Consider the following 19,099-nt stretch of genomic DNA (forward strand, 5'->3'; position numbering starts at 1 on the left):
GTGCACTGGGTTACTAAAGAGATGATAAGCCGAGGTTCTATCTGCCAATTCGATGGAGTGGAATGGATCTTACTGATCCCTGAGAAGGACTGGGGGTTCTGCTTTGGTGTCTCGGCCAACGTCTGACCCTCACACAAAATAGGTCAACTTATTGTTGTTAGCAAGAGTTCTACCATGCACAAAATATTGCTGCTGCTTTTGCCAGTTCAACAACTATCACAACACTTCACAAGAATCTGGAAGATAAAATTATTGGTTATCTGGGGAAAGAAATAAATATACATATTAAAGCTATTATGAACTCCATGGAGCATGTGGGGATCTTCCGATACCCAGACATTCTTTCTTTCTTTCTTTCTTTTTTCTATAGGGATATGTTAGGAGGGAGGGGTTAAGGGGAGGGGGGAAGGGTTGATAATTTTTTTTCCAAAAAAAAGAATCTGGACCACATAAAGAATTTCTGGATATTTTATGAGATGTGGTACGACACCATTTTCTTTCCTTCCCTGTTATATTTTCTGGTGTGATGTCGTACTCCTTTAGTGTTCTGCAGAGTAAAGGTTCAATTAATGATTGACCTCAACAACTTGTGCCAACATTTTTCTCAAGGACAACCTTTTGGCACTCAGCACCCCATAGAAAACCCTGGTCTTTGGCTACTGCTCAATCTTTCACCTGTCCTATCTGGAATGTGGATTTCCACACAAGTTAATGCATCATGAAATAACCATTACCCCTTTTTTTAAAAAAAACACCACATGGACGACACGGGCCATTCTGTTGTTGAACTTACCAATCCTGGGGTTGTAGGATTCAGGCTTCGATTTATAATTGAAGCAGGCCTTGACATCAATACTGTGGGACAGAAAAGACATTGTAACTTAGAACATAAACAACCACCAAAATATAATTGTTAACACTGTGGATTCCTACCCTTCTCTTAGTTCCCACGGTTCAAAGCAACAGATATATCCTAATCCAGCAGCAATTCAGTGGGGAATGGTAAAGCATGCCATGGTCAGAAGCTTCAGTTCCAATCCTGGATACTCACCAGATCAGCTTTATTGTTTCTGACTTACACAACGTGAAATTTGTTGTTTTTGCGGCAGCAGTACAGTGCAAAGACATAGAATTACAGAAATAAATAGTGCATTAAAAAGCAGTGTTCATAGGTTCAAGGACTGTTCAGAAATCTGATGGCGGAGGGGAAGAAATTGTTCCTGCATCGCTGAGTGAGGGTCTTCAGGCTTCTGGACCTCCCTCCCGATAGACAGGTCCGGATGTATCAGAGGCTTGCAGGTGACACTACATCGAAACAGAACTGAGAAGTGTGTGTACATTGAAAACTGTGCAGGTGTTTTATAAAAGGTGCACCTGGCCACATGCATCCCTGCTTTTCTTGACGGTGATCCTTGGCTTGGCTTCAGAGCAGGGAAAGGTTATTGCATAAACACCAGGTGACCTACATGTCATGCTTGGTTTGACTATGATTTCTGTCACAGAGAAAACTCAGGGGTCAGAGAATTTCCTGTGAGTCACTTCCCTCTCTGCCTAGCCCAGAGCCATGCGAGGGTTAACTGAGCATTGCTTCAGTCTTCCAAAGCCAGTCTGTTGCCAGCAGAAACTCTGCAAGTGGCCACATCGTGTGCTACCCACTCGCTGACTGCACCCAGCATCCACTCTGACCCTCTGCTGTGCCGACTGTATGACTGCTTTGCAAGGCAGATACCATGGCTGAGATCATCCAGGCTTACTGGGTTCAGCTCTGGAAGAGGGGTAAGGAAATCAGTGATAGCGCTCCCCACCCCCATCTCTCCCAGGCTCTAGTGCACGTAGGAGCAGGCCACTTGGATCCTCAGACTTGTTCTGCCAATCAATCAGATCACAGCTTATCCGCGACCCAACTCCATATCTCCGCCCCTGACCCTTAACACTTACGGGAAGGAAATCATTGAAAGACTCATTGGAGTCCCTTAAACCCACAGGAATAGGAACAGAAAATGATGTCAGATTTAACAAAAGAAGCCAATAGCGCAGACGCACAGGAAAACATGCAGCACAGTCAGACTCATTGGACTCTGAGTCTCCACCTAATCACCTGCTAGAACATGCAGACCGTACTCTTGTAAACTGAGAAGCACCATGAACATTTGAGCCTGCTTGAGGTACAGAGCAAGGATCGGGGTGCAGCACAGAGACTTGTTGAAGCAGGCGTGTACAGACTTTGCTGCAGTGCAAAGATCGAAGAGGAACTGGCCACCATGCCTGAGGCAGTTACAGATCAGGCCAGCAGCATCAAGAAACCATGAGCAGGGCCATGCGGCATGCAGCCCACACAACACTGGGCATCCATGGCTCAAACCATCAAAACAGCTAACACCACTACCCCAGCCTCATGGTAAAATCCTCACTTCCTTCAAGGCCACTGAGGAGAGGCCATAGGCTAAAGTGGCAAATGAGCCGTAAATCACATGAACGTCAATTAAGTGCTATAAATTAGACTGGTGAGGATGGGATGAGTCAGTGTACGAGGAACTGACAGGCTTAGTGAGGTTCATCTGCAGTTGTGGATTTCAGGCAGAATAGCATCAAGTCTTCCTGCCGTGGGAGGCCTGGTGGAACACTTCTTGTCACTTACTGGATCCCTCTGCAGGTAGCCTGTTTCTAGCCCTTTGGCTGGGGAGACTGATACGCGAGTTAAATACACGTGTTAAACTGAGCCGAATGTTGCGTCATTGCACATTAATGAGTCACCCTGGTTGTAGCATGATCTAGGTTTCACCCGTGCTCTGACATAAAGATACCCCAAACTAATTTTCTATCAGGTACCTTTGGTTTTCCAGTCTTTCTGCCTTTAAAAGATGGGCATTCCAGACACTAAAGTGCTCCCCAGTGATGAGGGCAAGCATTCCCATCATTCTGTATAAGCGTGGTCACCTACCAGTTCCACACTATACCATAATATCCTTAGCATCTCAGCCTGTGTCCTCCAGCAGTTCTGTGGCCTCTTCTCCCACTGCTTTTGCTAACTCTGCTGGCAAAAGTGATGCCCTGCAAGGATATCATCCCCTGGACAACAGACCAGCTGACACTGGTGATGTCCATCAAACAAACCTATAAAGATCCCATGAAACCTGAGGCCTTCCATTTTGTTGAGAGCATCTCAAGTTAGCTGGTTCTTAACCAGGAGGCCACACAACGTTCCTCCTTAACCATAGGTTCCTATGGATGGTATTATTCTCTTCAGTCACTTCCAGCGAGATCACTGAGACGTGGCACCTTGCCACACAGGGAGCCCTACCTTTTGCACTTGTTGGTTCTCCTTCCATGCTAATGAATGGAATACTCAATTTGCACAATATGCAGTCGGCAGGAGCTCATCATTCTTCAAATTCGAAGACCACTCAGTGCAGCTAAGGGATTGAAAACACACCAGCTGCTACCATAGTGGGAGTCTTAGAGATGCTTGCATTTGAAATGTGGCTATTATGCCAATTTCACTTAGCCTAACACAAGTTCAGCGCAAAAAGATGCTGCCAAACCGCGTCCTCCTTCTTGCTGCTGCTGCTCTGCAGTGCTTGGTTTGCGCAGGTCTTCACTGTGACACTGGCAGCAACTTTCATGTGCACAGGGAAGGATGCTGGAACTTTCGTCCATAAACAGGAGACTGGCATGAAGTGAAATGGTGGGGGTGGGGGTAGTGGGCTTCCTTTGGTTTTCCCCTCCTTCCTTCAAGGTGATGAAAGCTGGTGGGACATCTTTCCTTGGGTACAAGCAGTCTCTGTGTACCCACCCTCATTTGTTATTGGAACATAGAACATTACAGGTCCTTCAGCCCATGATGTTGTGCTGACCTTTTAACTTACTCTAAGATCAATCTAGCCTTTCCCTCCTACATAACCCTCCATTTTTCTATCATTCATGTATCTAAAATTCTCATTAATGTCCCTGGCAGGGCATTCCCCACATTCACCACCCTATGTGAAAAAACTTAACTCTGGACTCCACACTGTACTTCCCTCCAAACACCTTAAAATTATGCCCCCTTGCACTATCCATTCCTGGCTATACCCTTCATATGCAGTGTGATAAGTGGGCTAATTTGAGTTTGGGTAGCCCAGAACTTAGCCTATTCACATAGCCCTGTCTGCTGTAAGCCTTATTGTTTGTGAGCAGACTAACAATGTCATTACATGATGAGCAAGGAGTGAATCTCCTTCCCTCCCCAACAGGACTTCACCCAGTACATGGGGGGTGTCTAGGCTGATTTTTACCTCAGACCAGGAGTACTGAGGCCAATGCTGAAGTCGACCTTCCCTCTTTAACTGACTCACCAGTGCAGAGATGTGCATTGACTTATCAAGCCACAGGAATCTCTGCTTTACATTGAACCACATGGAATGTACAGCAGAGAAACAGGTTAGTGAGTTTCCTCACTCTCTGGAGAAAGAATTTTCTCCAGAAATGTTGCCTGCATTTACTATATTTACAGCCTAAGTTTTGGATCTACCTTCAAGAGGAAGCCTTAATCAAGCCACACCCCTCAGTCTTCTCTTTTGACTTCTTTTCGGAATCTTAACAAGTTGGAGAATCTGTAAATAGGTGATTGCAATACAATTTCCTTTCAAGGGAGAGCAGACTAAATGACCCCTGGTGCAGCCAGAGCAGATGTTTCCTGCTGCCTTGCTTCAGGGAAACATCCCCCTGGGTTCCATTGTCCTTTTTGAGATAGATTCTTACCAGATCCCTGAGATTTTTACGCAGTTCTTTAACTCCAGGTCAATCTGCTGGGGTTTGATGGAAACCTGTGTTGTCACATTAATGACAGGACACGCTCTGAGGAAAAAAAGACAAAGATTCAGAACTCACTTGGGGAAAACCGAACATAGGCTTGACTGCAGTCTATTAACCTCGGCCTTCGGATCTGGAACTTCTTAGGCGTTCTCAGTGCACCTTTCTTTGCTGACATCTTTCAAGAGTTAAAGTTGCAGTCTCAAAAGCAGCATGTCCCCAATGTTAATTGATCCTTGTGCTTTATCTATGGACTGGGGCGAGATGCTTGGGGGAGAGGGTATTACACATCCTCAGACAGAGAGCCTAGATGGCTAGATTGGTAAGTCCCATGAGGGTTGTACTAGAATCTGGAATGCCCTTGTCGTTGTGGTGGAGTGGGGAGGTTGGTAGGAAGCTGGGGTTGGAGAGCTCGTGGAAACTGAAGACACTGAAATCTGGAAAACAAAAAAACCGCTGGAGGAGCTGAGCAGATTGACAAGCATCTGTCGGGAGAAAGAAACTGTCATCATTTTGGGTTGAAACACTGCATCCAATCTTGACGTAGGGTTTTGACCCAAAACGTTGACAATTCCTTTCCCTCCACAGATACTCCGCGACCTACTGAGGTCCTTCAGCAGTTTCGTTGTAACCTGGAGAGCTCATACCCCTTTTTATATAGAAAATGCAAAAGTCCTGTTGCTGATTGGTGTGATTGGGAAACACATAGCTCACTGACAACCAAGGGGTCTTCAGTGGGCTCTAAGCCCTTCATTCCAGAGGCATAAGGCCTGCTCTTAATGTTTGTCTCAAGAATGCCTGAAAAATGTGCTCAGCAACTGGCAGACTAAGCACAGGCTGTCTCATTGTGAAAGTGGACACCTTGTACTCATTTTATGCTGGAAATCTGGCATAATGCCAACCAACTTCTCCCCAACTCCAGACTATGAATGCACCTCTGACATTGTCAAATCCCTAGCTGGCTGCTGTTTCAAATGATGCAATTTGATTCAGCATTCAGGGCTATGAATGCTCTATCAGTGGACAACCTCTACATATGGATGAGCATTAGGGAGACCGGTGGGAAAGTTGGAGATGGATTTGCCAGCTGCTGGGATCTCCAGCATCTTCTGCCGGATGGGATTGGGGCAATTCCCTGTGCTTCCTCTCTCCACCTCAGGGCCACAACGCTCGAGGTCTGGGTGGAGCTGAACAGATCCAGGAACACTCATTCACTGAGTCAGTGAGGCCGGCCGGCTGTTGCTCTCCCTGTGCCTGCTCATTCTCCCACAACTTCTGTGACCCTCTCCTACACACTGTGGTTGTTCATTTCCATACGACAAACGGTTCAGGTTATGAACAGGTAACTGCCTAAATAAACATCCAACCCAGTTGTAGATAGGTCATATTCTGCATGGAGGTCGGTGACCAGTGGTGTGCCTCAGGGATCTGTTCTGGGACCCCTACTCTTTGTGATTTTTATAAATGACCTGGATGAGGAAGTGGAGGGCTGGGACATTTAATTTGCTGATACACAAATGTTGGGGATGTTGTGGGTAGTGTGGAGGGCTGTCTGAGGTTACAGTGGGACATTGATAGGATGCAAAACTGGGCTGAGAAGTAGCAGATGGAGTTCAACCCAGATAAGTGTGAAGTGGTTCATTTTGTAGGTCAAATATGATGGCAGAATATAGTATTAATGGTAAGACTCTTGGCAGTGTGGAGGATCAGAGGGATCTTGGGGTCCGAGCCCATTGGACACTCAAAGCTGCTGCGCAGGTTGACTCTGTGGTTAAGAAGGCATACGGTGCATTAGCCTTCAACAACTGTGGAATTGAGTTTAACAGTTGAGAGGTAATGTCACAGCTAGATAGGACCCTGATCAGACCCCACTTGGAGTACTGTGCTCAATTCTGGTCGCCTCACTACAGGAAGGATGTGGAAACCATAGAAAGGGTGCAGAGGAGATTTACAAGGATGCTGCCTGGATTGGAGAGCATGCCTTTGGAAAACAGGTTGAGTGAACTCGGCCTTTTCTCCTTGGAGCAACGGAGGATGAGAGGTGAACTGATAGAGGTGTATAAGATGATGAGAGGCATTGATCGTGTGGATAGTCAGAGGCTTTTTCCCAGGGCTGAAATGATTGCCACAAAAGGACACAGGTTTAGGGTGCTGGGGAGTAGGTACAGAGGAGATGTCAGGAGTACGTTTTTTTTTCGGAGAGTGGTGAGTGCGTGGAATGGGCTGCCGGCAAAGGTGGAGGAGGCGGATACGATAGGGTCTTATAAGAGACTTTTGGATAGGTACATGGAGCTTAGAAAAATAGAGGGCTATGGATAACTTTAGGTAATTTCTAAGGTAAGGACATGTTTGGCACAGCTTTGTGGGCTGAAGGGCCTGTATTGTGCTGTAGGTTTTCTATGTTTTTCTATGTTCCTAAACTTTTGGGTCAGCTGAGCATTTTTGTACCTATTCTCTCTCTCTCTCTTTATGCTTCAGATTAAAGTGACCACAAAAGCACACTACTTTAAAATCACACTTGGCACATTTTAACAGCACAATAAATATTATATCCCAATTCCACTTATTAGTCACAGGATTGGCCTAGATGATTTATGCACTAGGTTTTCTTCCAGAATACCTACAAAGGTGCCTCTCATTTACATTGAATCATAAGACAGTCATAGAATAAGAGGCCATTCCACCCATTGTGCCAATGCTGGCTCTCTATCAGACCAGCTCACTAGTTCCAAAACCCAGTTATTTCTCTATAGGCTTGCAAATTTTTCCATGTTTAGGGTTCCTGGCCTCTGCTGCTTTCCCCAGCTGTTGAGCACCCCATGTAGGTAGGTGTTCGCCGTGACGTCTCACCTGAACAGAACTGCAGAGTCAGAAAGTGACCCGACCACCATGTCTGGGTAAAAATTATCATCGATATCTATTCCTCCATCTATGGAGTACCCAAACTTTGTCACTCCCACCGTTTCTCCTTCAATTATCTATGACAAGGAAACATAGTTCAGGATTCAAAGAAATGCAAAGCATCACATTGGTAAACAAGTGTACTTCACTCTTACTCAGTCCTTATAAAAAAATCCCTGAAACAACAATCCTTATCTATTTATTCATTCAGGGCAAAAGTGTAAATTAGTTGCTGTCGGACAAGCCGGCCATTCCCATGTTCTCCTGATTCAACCTCAGTTTGAGAGTAACTGGGCAGCTCATCAAATATTGCTTGTCTTATAGATTTAGTCAAAGTCAAAATGGCTCCCTCTCAGTAGAGATACTCATTGCCTCCAGCCTTCTATACAACTATCTATATCAATCAGTTGTGCACTTGTCTTGACACTGGACGCATGGAAAACTGGGTCCAATGCCAAAGGAGCTCATCGGTGAACGTTGGAGTTCCATTGCTAAATTGTTCCTCAGCCTTCCAAAGCCCACTATCATATTGAAATTCTTCTCCTCTACTGAGGAAAGGAAAACTTCCTCACTCTTTCTGCTGTGAACTCCAAGATCAAATATAATATAGGTGAGGGTAAGATTAAGCACTTCAGCAAAGTGCACTAATTCAAGGCAGGACAACTAGAGTTTTTCAATGCCTGCTCATGGTAAATTGATCCAGCTCAGCCTTTTTGTTGCTGGCAGGGAGGGATCACACCCTCTGATTTGCTAGTGAATCTAGGGTAGCACAATTGCATAACACTTTACAGTACCAGTTGTAGGACTGGGGTACAATTCCCGCCCATGTCCAGGAGGAGTTCGTAGGTTCTTCCAGTGATTGTGTGGGTTTCCTCCAGGTGATCCAGTTTCCGGCCACATTCCAAAGATACATGGGTTAGAGTTAGTAAGTTGTAGGCATGCTATATTGGTGTCGGAAGCATGGCGACATTTGAGGGCTGCCCCCAGCACAATCTCAGACTGGTTGGTCGTCGACTCAAACAACGTGTCAACGTTTTGATGTACATGTGACAAATCTTTAATCTTTTAAATTTTGTCCCAAATTACAGACAGCTTTGTGGCATAACCTTGCACTCAGGCTGTCACCAAAGCAACCCGTTTCATTTGGATCCTAACAACAGGCAAAGGAGGTCCTAATTCCCTGGACTGAATTCACAGCAATAGGTCCCCCACTGAGTCTGAGCCAGCCCACCAATTCTCCCTGATTTCCATCAATCTCCTTCCTGCACTCATTTCCCTATTCTCTCTCACTCCCTGTGATTTACCACCCTACGCAAAGGATCTGTATGGCAGCCCCACTACCCGCTGCATCACCCAGCCCTCCAACATTAATGTCTTATAAAACAGCAAAGCTTGCAAAGGTCAGCTGACTTGGTTAGAAATAGAATCTAAGGCTTCACGTGAGATCCGTTATCAACAGCTTCAGTTGTGGCTTTAATTCAACATGTAAATCCTTGCTGGGTACCTGAGCAGGAATTGGATTCAGTCCAAACTTGTTTCCATGGTAGATGTAGACCTTGCCCTGTCCGTCATATGGGGCCCCAACAGCAATGTCTTATAAAACAAGAGAAAGGTATTCCGTCAGCACAGGCAAGGGACACAGCATGCTGAGCAAAACACTTCCAGACTGCTGGAATCAATCAGCACAAATTTATCCTGTAAAATGCAGCTCGGAAACTATTTCTACTGTTGTCGGGATCTAGTGCAAGAGGACGATGCTTTAAAATCAGAGCCCTGCCAATCACGAGTGAAGTTCAGAGACATCTCTGTACGCATTAAGAGGTGGAAAGATGGAACTCTCCCTCTCAAAGAGCAGGTACCAACTTCATTTACCGTTTTTAATGTGAGATTGATAATAGCTCACCCTCCAGAGTGGACTAAAGGACATAGAGACTGAGCAGGCACATGGAGCTAGGATACAGTTTATGATCCCACTGGCTGGTGGGACAGGCTGAACAGCCTCCTGTGTTTCCTCAGCTTCCCAGCACTGGAGATTCGCTGCTACATTGTCCTCAATCAGACCTTTGTGTTTGGGATTTGTAAACACATCCAGCAATCTCCAGTTGTGTGTCTTGTACTCCTTTTCTCCCACTATGACTGCCATCCTGAGCCCAAGGGACATCAAAATGATGTTCAACAGATAATCAAATCCCCCCACCGCATTCTCTCTTCTCCTCTCTCCCATCAGGCAGAAGAAACAAAAGCCTCCAGGCTAAAGGACAGCTTCAATCCTACTGTTATCAGACTCTTGAACGGACCTCTTATACTAAGAGATAGATTCTTGACCTCACTATCTACATTGTTATGGTCTTGCACCTTATTGTTGATCTCCATTGCACTTTTTTTGGCAGCTTTTACATTTTATTCTGCATTATTATTGTTTTACCTTATTCTAGCTCGATGCATTACGTAATATTTGATCCGTATGACAAGCATTTCATGGTATCTGGTTACGTGTGCCAATGATAAACCAATACCATCACACACTCTCAATTTGTTGGAGAGTTGCCACAGTTTTCCCAGAACGTCATCTTTTTAGCTGGGCTTTTTAGTTGTTGCCCAGGATTGTGGGAAAAACTATAATTAGAAGGCATAGATTAAAGTGAGAAGAAAAGATTTCAAAGGGATTTGATGGACATTTTTTTCACCCAGAACAAGCTCCTAGAACAAATGGCAGAGGTGGGTCCATTTACAACTTAGACAGGTACAGACAGGAAATATTTCAAGGGATATGGGTCACTTGTGGGAAAATGGTTCAGGTGGGCACCTTGGTCAACATCTTAAGCCTGCTTGGGTTAAAATGTTATCAGCCGTCTGCACCATGCTCAACTGCAAGCCTGATGAATGAATTCCAACAGGTTGCATGGCTGTAGAAATTACAGTTTGGTGTCATCCTGTCCGTAACACATTGCAGCAGCGGTCATTCATTAAGTATGACACCAGATGGCGCACTTTCTCAAAAAGTTTCAGGGGAAGCGGACACAAGCTGGATGAAGGAAATGCCATACAATAAGGCGGAAACAGTTACTTTGCAGCAATTTAAAAAAATACGTTACAAAGTTATTAACTAGGAAAATGGTGTATGCATAATGATGACTGATAATCTACAAGGCACCTTCTTACAGGATGGTGCAGCAGATTCAACTGGCAAAAAGACTACAGGACTACAATGCTAGTCTGGGACCAATTGGATTGCTCATGGGGCCAGACAATCGATCTCCTTCTCTGCAGCACTTTCATAAAATCAGTCACAAAATCAATTCATGTGAAAAAAGGGGGAAATCCATTAGTTTATTCAAGTTTGTGAAATGTGAGCAATCAGCTTTATTTAGACCATGAGACCATAAGATATAGGAGAAGAAGTAGACAATTCTGCCCATCGAGTCTGCTCCGCCATTCAATCATGGGCTGATCCAACTCTTCCAGTCATCCCTACTCCCCTGCTTTCACCCCATACCCTTTGATTCCCTGGCTAATCAAGAACCTATCTATCTCTGCCATACATGAACCCAATGACTTGGCCTCCACAGCCACTCGTGGCAACAAATTCCACAGATTCACCACCCTCTGACTAAAGTAATTCTCCACACCTCAGTTCTAAATGGATGTCCTTCAATCCTGAAGTCATGCCCTCTTGTCCTAGACTCCCCTACTATGGGAAATAATTTTGCCATACCTAAACTGTTCAGGCCATTTTATATATTTTTTAAAAAAAATTTTTGTTTGAAACATTCCGAATGTTAAAGTTAGACACAGGGCACATCAGAATTCCTCGGGCCACTCTCCATTGGGAGTGCACTCAAGCAGAACATCCAACACCAACACTGTCCTAAACCCTGACTGGGGAGATGGGGCTTGTGGTTGGTACTTAGCTTCATATTGAAAGGCCGAAATAGAGTGGGTGTGGAGAGGATGCTTCCTAAAGTGGGACGTCCAGAGCCAGAAGGAACACCCTTGGAACAGAAGGATGTCCCTTTAAAACACAGATGAGAAGGAATTTCTTCAGCCAGGGGAATTCTGTGGAATTCATTGCCACAGATGGCTGAGGAGGCTAAGTCATTGGGTATACTTAAAGCTGAAGTTGATAGGTTCAAAGTAAACGCATCAAAGGTTACAGGGAGAAGGCAGAAGAATGGGGTTGAGAGGGATAATAAATCAGCCATGATGAAATGGTTGGCAGGCTTGATGGGCTGAATGGCCTACTTCTGCTCCTATATCTTATGATCTTATGGTCTGATGGAAAAGCACCCACAGCTTTAAAAGCAATTTTCTGGCCTCTACCTCACAGAAAGTGCAAGAAAAACAAAGTTTCACCTTGGCACTATGCTGGTGTGTAGACCTTGAGGCCAAAGGTAATCCTTTTTTAAAAATGCATTGCATATTGTCCCTTTCTAACCACAGGTCTGTAATTGGTCAGCACCAAAAATCCAACATTGGCAATATATGGCTGAGATTGTCTAAAGTAAATTGGCTCACTTCACATGGGAGAAATGTTAAAATGTCTATTGTAAAGAAGCTACTGATGGGTGTTTCAGGTGGAAATATAATCCCACCACACCCACCTCTATCCATGACATTACATTTGAATTGTAAGGTCCCATTCCATTGGAATCTTTGAACGAAGCAGACACCGAGTGGAAGTAGGTGCCCCTCAATTTATGATGTTAGTACTGTTTTCCCAGCCTTTGAAATTTCTAGCACAAAATATCTTTTTTGTGCAACCTATTCAAACACTATCCCATGATGTGTACCAAACCAAGCAGGTTCTCAAACATTCGGCAAGAGATGTTTGGGCTGGCTCTCTATCCTTTAACCTGTTACTCACCTTGGCTCCCTAGGCTGGTACGGCTGATGCTTGAAGCTCACTGTGTGGGAAATCATAGGCGTGCAGCTCATTGTTTTTGCCAGTTGAACAATGAATCATGAAGGCCTTAATTAGGGTTACCTTCTCTGGTTGTATGTATTCCTAAATGTTTTATCAAATGCACCACCCTGTTTTTCTTCTCATGTCCAATATTATTATACTATTAAATGAAATTGCTCAAAAAGAAACAGAAAGGCAAATCTAATTTTTTCCTAAGGGATTTCCAATAGGTATACTTCTGGCAATGTCCAGGGGCTCGTTCTCTCTTGACCCTGGAAGGCTGTAAACTCAACCCCAATAACATTCTTCATTTTAAAAGTGAACATAATTAGTATTTCAGGTATCTTCTTTTTCTTGGACCCTCAGTGAGCTTATAGGTCTAATTCCTTCTTTCATTTCAGAATTTATAAGATAAATAACTTACATCAAATTGAGACAAAAATTGTGCAAGCCCCATCCCCGGGAATTCTTTGTACATGAAGAATACAGACCTACCTTCATACCCATCCTGATTTATGTCCCCAATGTTAGCCACAGCCAGTCCAAACAAGGAGTCCTTGGTCCCATTCAGACGGACACAGTTTACTCGATTCAACCTGCCGGCCTGGTTGATGTAGACATAGGCAGCACCACCAATTTCTTCCTTTCGGTCAAAAAAGTATGGAGCACCAACTACAAGGTCCATCCACCTGCAAAATAATGTGGAAGGAATGTTTACCCATGAGCTTGCCGACTTTTCCCTAGGCTATCCTTGATCTGACTATGGTGGAGTCAGCCCATATCTCATTTATGAAAACAGCCATATTGCTTTGCTGAGCAGTTCTGCCGCACCTGCCAAAAGCGGAATTTCCTGGAGGCCTCCAAGTCCCATTCCCATCCCGACATGTATGGCCTCCTCTTGTACCACGATGAGGCCACCCTCAGGATGGAGGAGCAACACCTTCTACTCCATCTGGGTAGCCTCAAACCTGATTGCATGAATACCAATTCCTCCTTTTGGTAAAAAAAAAGCACTTTCCCTCCCCCTCCCCTCTTCTTCTATTCCTCACTCTGGCCTCTTACCACTTCTCATCTGCCTATCACCTCTTCCTGGGTCCCCTCCTCCTTCCCTTTCTTCCTTGTTCCACTCTCCTCTCCTATCAGGTTCCCTCTTCTCCAGCCCTTTATCTTTCTGACCCACCTGGCTTCACCTACCTCCTATCATCTTCTAGCTAGTCCTCCTTCCTCTACCCGCACCTTTTTATTCTGGTGTCTTCCCCCTTCCTTTCCAGTCCTGATGAAGGGTCTCAGCCCGGAACGTCAACTGTTTATTCATTTCCATAGATGCTGCCTGACTTTCTGAGTTCCCCCAGCATTTTGTGTGTGTTGCCACACAATACATCACCAATTCAGTTCAAGCACTTCAAGGCTTTATGGTACTGCCTCAGCTCACTCAGATTGGAATAAATTCCAAGGTCTTACACTTCCACAGTGAGGCACCCGGGCAGATCTCAAAGTTTGGACAAAGAAGGACTTAAGGGAAATGCTAAAGCAAGAGAGAGGTCCAGAAATAAAAACATAGAATGCTAGAAATCCTCTTCTGGTCTGCAGAGAATGTAGTCTATGTTCCATGGAGATGGCTTGCTTTGCCCATGGCAGTATCTAAGTCTTAATGAAAAGTTGCCGACCTAGAAAGTTAACACAGTTTCTTTCTCTGCAGATACTGCCTGACCTGCTGAGTGTTTCCAGCATTTTCTGTTTTTATTTTCAGCATCTGCCATTTTCTTTTACTCTTCTGTAGAAATGGAGGCAGAGAGGTTTGAAGAGGGAATTTCTGAGCCTAGGATCAGGCATCCACTGTTGGCAAAGATAAGAATATTGAGGATGCACAAAAGAGGCCTGAATTCAAGGAACGCAGGGATCTCGGTGGAGTCACAGAGCTAAGACCTGGGAATGAGACAATTAAGAAGTTCACGGGTTTCCACTCACCCATCACTGTTGAGGTCCACCGTGGCAACGGAGTAGCCATACGATGACCCGAGTTCCTCTCCCCACAAGATGTGTTCAGGTGCTAGCCTGTTGACGCTTTCTTTCCTCAGGATCACCACTGCCCCTTTGTGGTTGGCTCTTGGTGCCCCAGAGACGACACTCAACTTGTTCTGTCGAATGAGACTTTTACCTGAATCGACAGAGAATCCTGAAAGAGGCACAAGCAGTTAATAAACAAAAAAGCACTGGCTATGGAAATATTGGCATGAGTAATGTGCAAGGAATTTTAGGAACAGAGCATTGGGCATAGAGGACCTGGGGTGGGATCAGTTAGGGTGTCATCAAGGGGATGAGGTAAAGTCATTTATTTTAATAACCTTGATTAGGCGTTGCTCAGGACTCTAGTATAAACCACATTATGCTGTATGGTGCAGGACGTATCAGTCATGTTACCTGAGCCAGCAAATTAAGCAAACATTTGTTAGAAACATAGAGTGTAAAAGGACACTGGGGCTAATCCTAATAAGCTCTGGCCAGAAACCAATAGGAGTGGTTCTGTCACCTATTTTACTCTATGCACAATATTACTCTCCACTCACTTTGCTGGAGGGAACACCGGGTAGACTGTTCCTACCTACATCATTTTCCTAATCGGGTTAGTAGGAGGCTGAGAGGAGAGTGGCAACAACTGGGTTAAAATAGATTCTAGACATTTGGAAGTGTTCAGTGGCCACAATGCCCAACTTTCAAAGTGTGCAATGATGGAAATTGTTTTTGGCTTTGATTACAAGAGACCGTGGTGCTGTATTTGGTCATTTATGGGGTGGGTGGGTTGCCACAGCAACCAGGAACAACCTTTTCCCACTCAAAAAATCTGCATCAGTGACTTTGTGTGTCAGTGTTGGGGATCAATTGTGCTTCACTGGAATGTACAACTGCAGTCTAGGTGTCTTAAAATACTTGGTTTTAAACAAATTGCTACAGAGAGACATTATCTCACACATCAGTCCTGGTTTTGCAAGCAGCATACAAAGTTATGTGAAGAATTTTCCACTACTCAGTCCTGCTCCCGATGAACCCAGACACAGAAGATAAACTATAACCAGTAATATTTGATTTCAAGGTTTCCACAGACATGAGTGCTAACATTGAACTTAGTGGCACTAAAACCTACAGTGTTGACAAAGAACGTATTTGACTTAGTATTGGAAAATGCTGATGTAATACTCCATAAACCATTCAGTGTTACAGTGGGCAAAGTACCAGCAACGATAGGAAAAGATGTAGGCTCTTAAAGGTTGAATAAACTTTGATTCCAAATTTCCAGAATTTCGTGCAAATGGATGCTTAAAATGTTACTTAAACTATCCTGGAAATTGCCAGCTTATCCGCTTACATGGGAAGACTCGCCGACTGTTGAAAATTTTCATCAAGGAGCTGGAATGAAGACTAGCCTACTGACATTGCTCACTAGTGCACTGTGAAATGATTGGTGTATAGGTCCATGGAATTATTGGAGCCCATCAATAGTTTTCTGGAAGAAAGGGGAAATCCTACAGACAACTTCAAGACAAGCAATTAGTCCAGGATCTGAAGTTATCCCTTGACATTATGGGGCATCTGCAAGTGGCAAAATACATTGCTTTTTTTTAATGCAATATGTTGTCAGAGTCTGGGACACGCTACTTGCACATGTGGTGACAACCGGATCAATTGAGACCTTCTAGAGGGAAATGGATAAATATATGGTGAGGAAAATTTTGCAAGGCACCAAAGAAGAGGCTAAGGAACTCACAAGAACATCACATGCCAATTGAACTCTTTGAACACTTGCAGAAGTGGAGATGCTGCCTCACATTTCTTATATATCCATTTATGGTTACTGTGCTCACTGAAGGCTCCCTGATTCCCAAAATCATGGTTACAGAAGCACTGAGTATGGGAAAGGAATTAGTGGAACTCCAGTTGGACTCCGCTCCAAAGATGTTGCATAAATCACTGATTACAATTGGTTTCTGGAAGCAAAACAACTTCTGCTCAAGAACAGAATACAGTAGCATGGCAGTTAAGTGACTAGACTAGCAGTCAGAATGTTGGACAGATCCAGAGGTGTGAGTTCAAATCTCATCACAGCAGTTTGAAGATTTAATTTCAAGTAATTTAATAAATATAGAATTTAAGTCAAAAGCTTGACTCGGTAAGAGTAGCTATGAAATGACAGGATTATTGTAAAAAGCCATCCAGATCACTAACACTCTTTAGGGAACGGAATCTACCATCCTTACCCAATATGGTCTAAATATGACCAATGTGGTTGCCTTCTCAGTTCAGGGGCAATTATGGTGGCTATTAAAGAAGGCATTGTTTGTGATATCCACATTCGGTGAATGAAGAAAAGTAGCAAGTGATTCATTTCAATTTTCAGCACATCCTGTGGTGACTCACTGCATTCCACAATGGAGTTTGTGAGCTCAGTCCTTACTAGCCACATCGCCTCAGCTCCCTGACTCAAAGAAAGAGTTGTGGACACAGCTCAGCACGTCATACAAACCAACTTCTTCTCCATAGGCTCTGTCTATACTTCTCACTGTCGCAGTAAAGCAGCCAAAATAATCCAAGACCCTGGCCACCCACACAATCTCTCCCACCCACCCCAGCCGCAATTGGGCAGTAGATACAAGACCTTGAAATCATATACCACAAGGCTCAAGGACAGCTTCTATCCTACTGTTATAAGACTATTGAATGGCTTCCTGATACAATAAGATGGACCGTTGACTTCACAATCTACGTTGTTATGATCTTGCACCTCATTGTTTACCTGCACTGCACTTTCTCTGCATTCTGTTATTGCTTTACCTTGTTCTACCTAGATGCACTGTGTAATGATCTGATCTGTAGGAGGACTTCGCAAGACCAGCTTTTCACTGTACCTCCGTACAAGTGACAGTAATAGACCAACACCAGATTTCCCAAAGCTTACAGCTAGGGTAGAGACTCGCAGGGCCTCCAACACCAGCAGTAATCAGTCATGATGCAACAGGCACCGATTTACTGAGTTGTCTTTTTTTATAAGGTGGAGTGTCAGCAATAAAATTCATGTATAAGAGTCCTGTATGCCTTGTAGCTCTTGGATATCTGAATATTATTGTGTGCTGCTCTGAGGGTCAGTAGGTTTGCCTAACCCCTGCTCTTGGCTCACATCCATCTGAGACTAGGTTCATACTACCTAGATCACACATCATCCTTAAAACCAGCAGATCGTGAAGTTGTCCATCTTCACTGATTTTGGGCTAGAATCCAGCCCAATCCCACAAGCAAAGATAGCTTCTAACGTGAACCAATCCCTCAACCAGTTTAATTTCCAGATTTGTTGTTGACGATGTCTAGCCAGGTTGTGTGCACAGGACTTCATATTTGAGCTTTACAGAAGCAAGTACACATATACATTACACATGCAAGAATATGCAAAAATCCTTTACATACTCAGTGATTATCAGCAGATTGGGGTAAGCCCTGAGTCTGCACTTATTGGAGTATAGAATGAGGGGGTGATTTTCCTTTTATAGAGTCCGAAGGGGTCTTTACAGGATAAATGCTGAAGTTATTTTCACTAGTGAGAGAGTTGCAAGCAACGGGATCCAGCTACAAAATAAGGGGCAGTCATTTTAAAATGAGGTGCCAAGAATTTTTTTCTTTCAGAGGACAGTGAGTCTCTGGAATTCTCTGCCCCAGAGGGTGGAGGAGGCTGCATCATTAGTTTTATTTAGGGTGGAGATAGATAAATACTTAAATAGATCAAGGGATCAAGGGTTCTGAGGAACTAGCGCAGGAGGAGTTGATCAGTCACGATCATATTGAATGCTGGGGTAGCCTACTGCTGCTATTTTCTGTGTGTTCTCCCACCCCCCATACACACATCCCTGTTCCTATTGGTTCAGTATTAATCCATCATTGGTCCACAACCTGTGGAATACTACGTGGTGGGCTCTGCACCTTCCTACAATGGAGGGATGCCAGGCCAAGGACTGGTCTGTAACATTGGCATCCCAGGATGATGTGCCGTGAGCTCGTACATCAAAATGCTCAAAGCCTGATGAACACTGAGGGTCAATGGGAGGCCAGAGAGCTGCGATTCCTTCAATACAGTGTGAATGGAAGCGGAAAGTGGCCCCGGAACAGGGCTCAGTTGGCAGTGCCCCAGTTCAGTAGGGCAGCTCTGAAAAGCAAAAGGGTGCACCTCCCAAACGATGCAGCAGTATGCCAGGACCTACACCCAGTCTGAAAGATCACCACAATATCAGACAAGTAGCAGGGCTTCAGACAGCCGCATTGTTGACCAGAACATTTCCCCATCCCAGTCCCTTGTAATTTACAGCATGAAGAATGAATGGCACAAAGGCAGTAGGACCTGATTTACACCTGGGAACAGTCAGGTGGGGAAAAGAAATGGCTTCTAGTAATTGTGGATGTGAACTGGCCATAAATATAGCCAGTCTCAGTCTTTGTAACTGCTTTTGTGTGAAGATGTGTGCA

The 19,099-nt window shown here is 44.4% G+C and overlaps 1 protein-coding gene across 4 annotated transcripts in view; it reads right to left on the bottom strand.

Moving 5' to 3' along the window:
- LOC140741179 (integrin alpha-7-like) overlaps positions 1 to 19,099 on the bottom strand; it is a 193,580-nt gene that overhangs the window by 64,748 nt on the left and 109,733 nt on the right. For all 4 annotated transcript variants that reach the window (XM_073071050.1, XM_073071049.1, XM_073071052.1 and 1 more), the window contains exons 6-11: positions 14,564 to 14,771; positions 13,091 to 13,284; positions 9,197 to 9,285; positions 7,642 to 7,769; positions 4,741 to 4,836; positions 794 to 855 (exon numbers count right to left, since the gene is read on the bottom strand). In XM_073071050.1, coding sequence (XP_072927151.1) covers positions 794 to 855; positions 4,741 to 4,836; positions 7,642 to 7,769; positions 9,197 to 9,285; positions 13,091 to 13,284; positions 14,564 to 14,771 — 777 coding nt within the window. The remainder of the gene's footprint in view (positions 1 to 793; positions 856 to 4,740; positions 4,837 to 7,641; positions 7,770 to 9,196; positions 9,286 to 13,090; positions 13,285 to 14,563; positions 14,772 to 19,099) is intronic.

Source organism: Hemitrygon akajei, chromosome 18, assembly GCF_048418815.1.
Source record: "Hemitrygon akajei chromosome 18, sHemAka1.3, whole genome shotgun sequence".
Lineage (NCBI taxonomy): Eukaryota > Metazoa > Chordata > Chondrichthyes > Myliobatiformes > Dasyatidae > Hemitrygon > Hemitrygon akajei.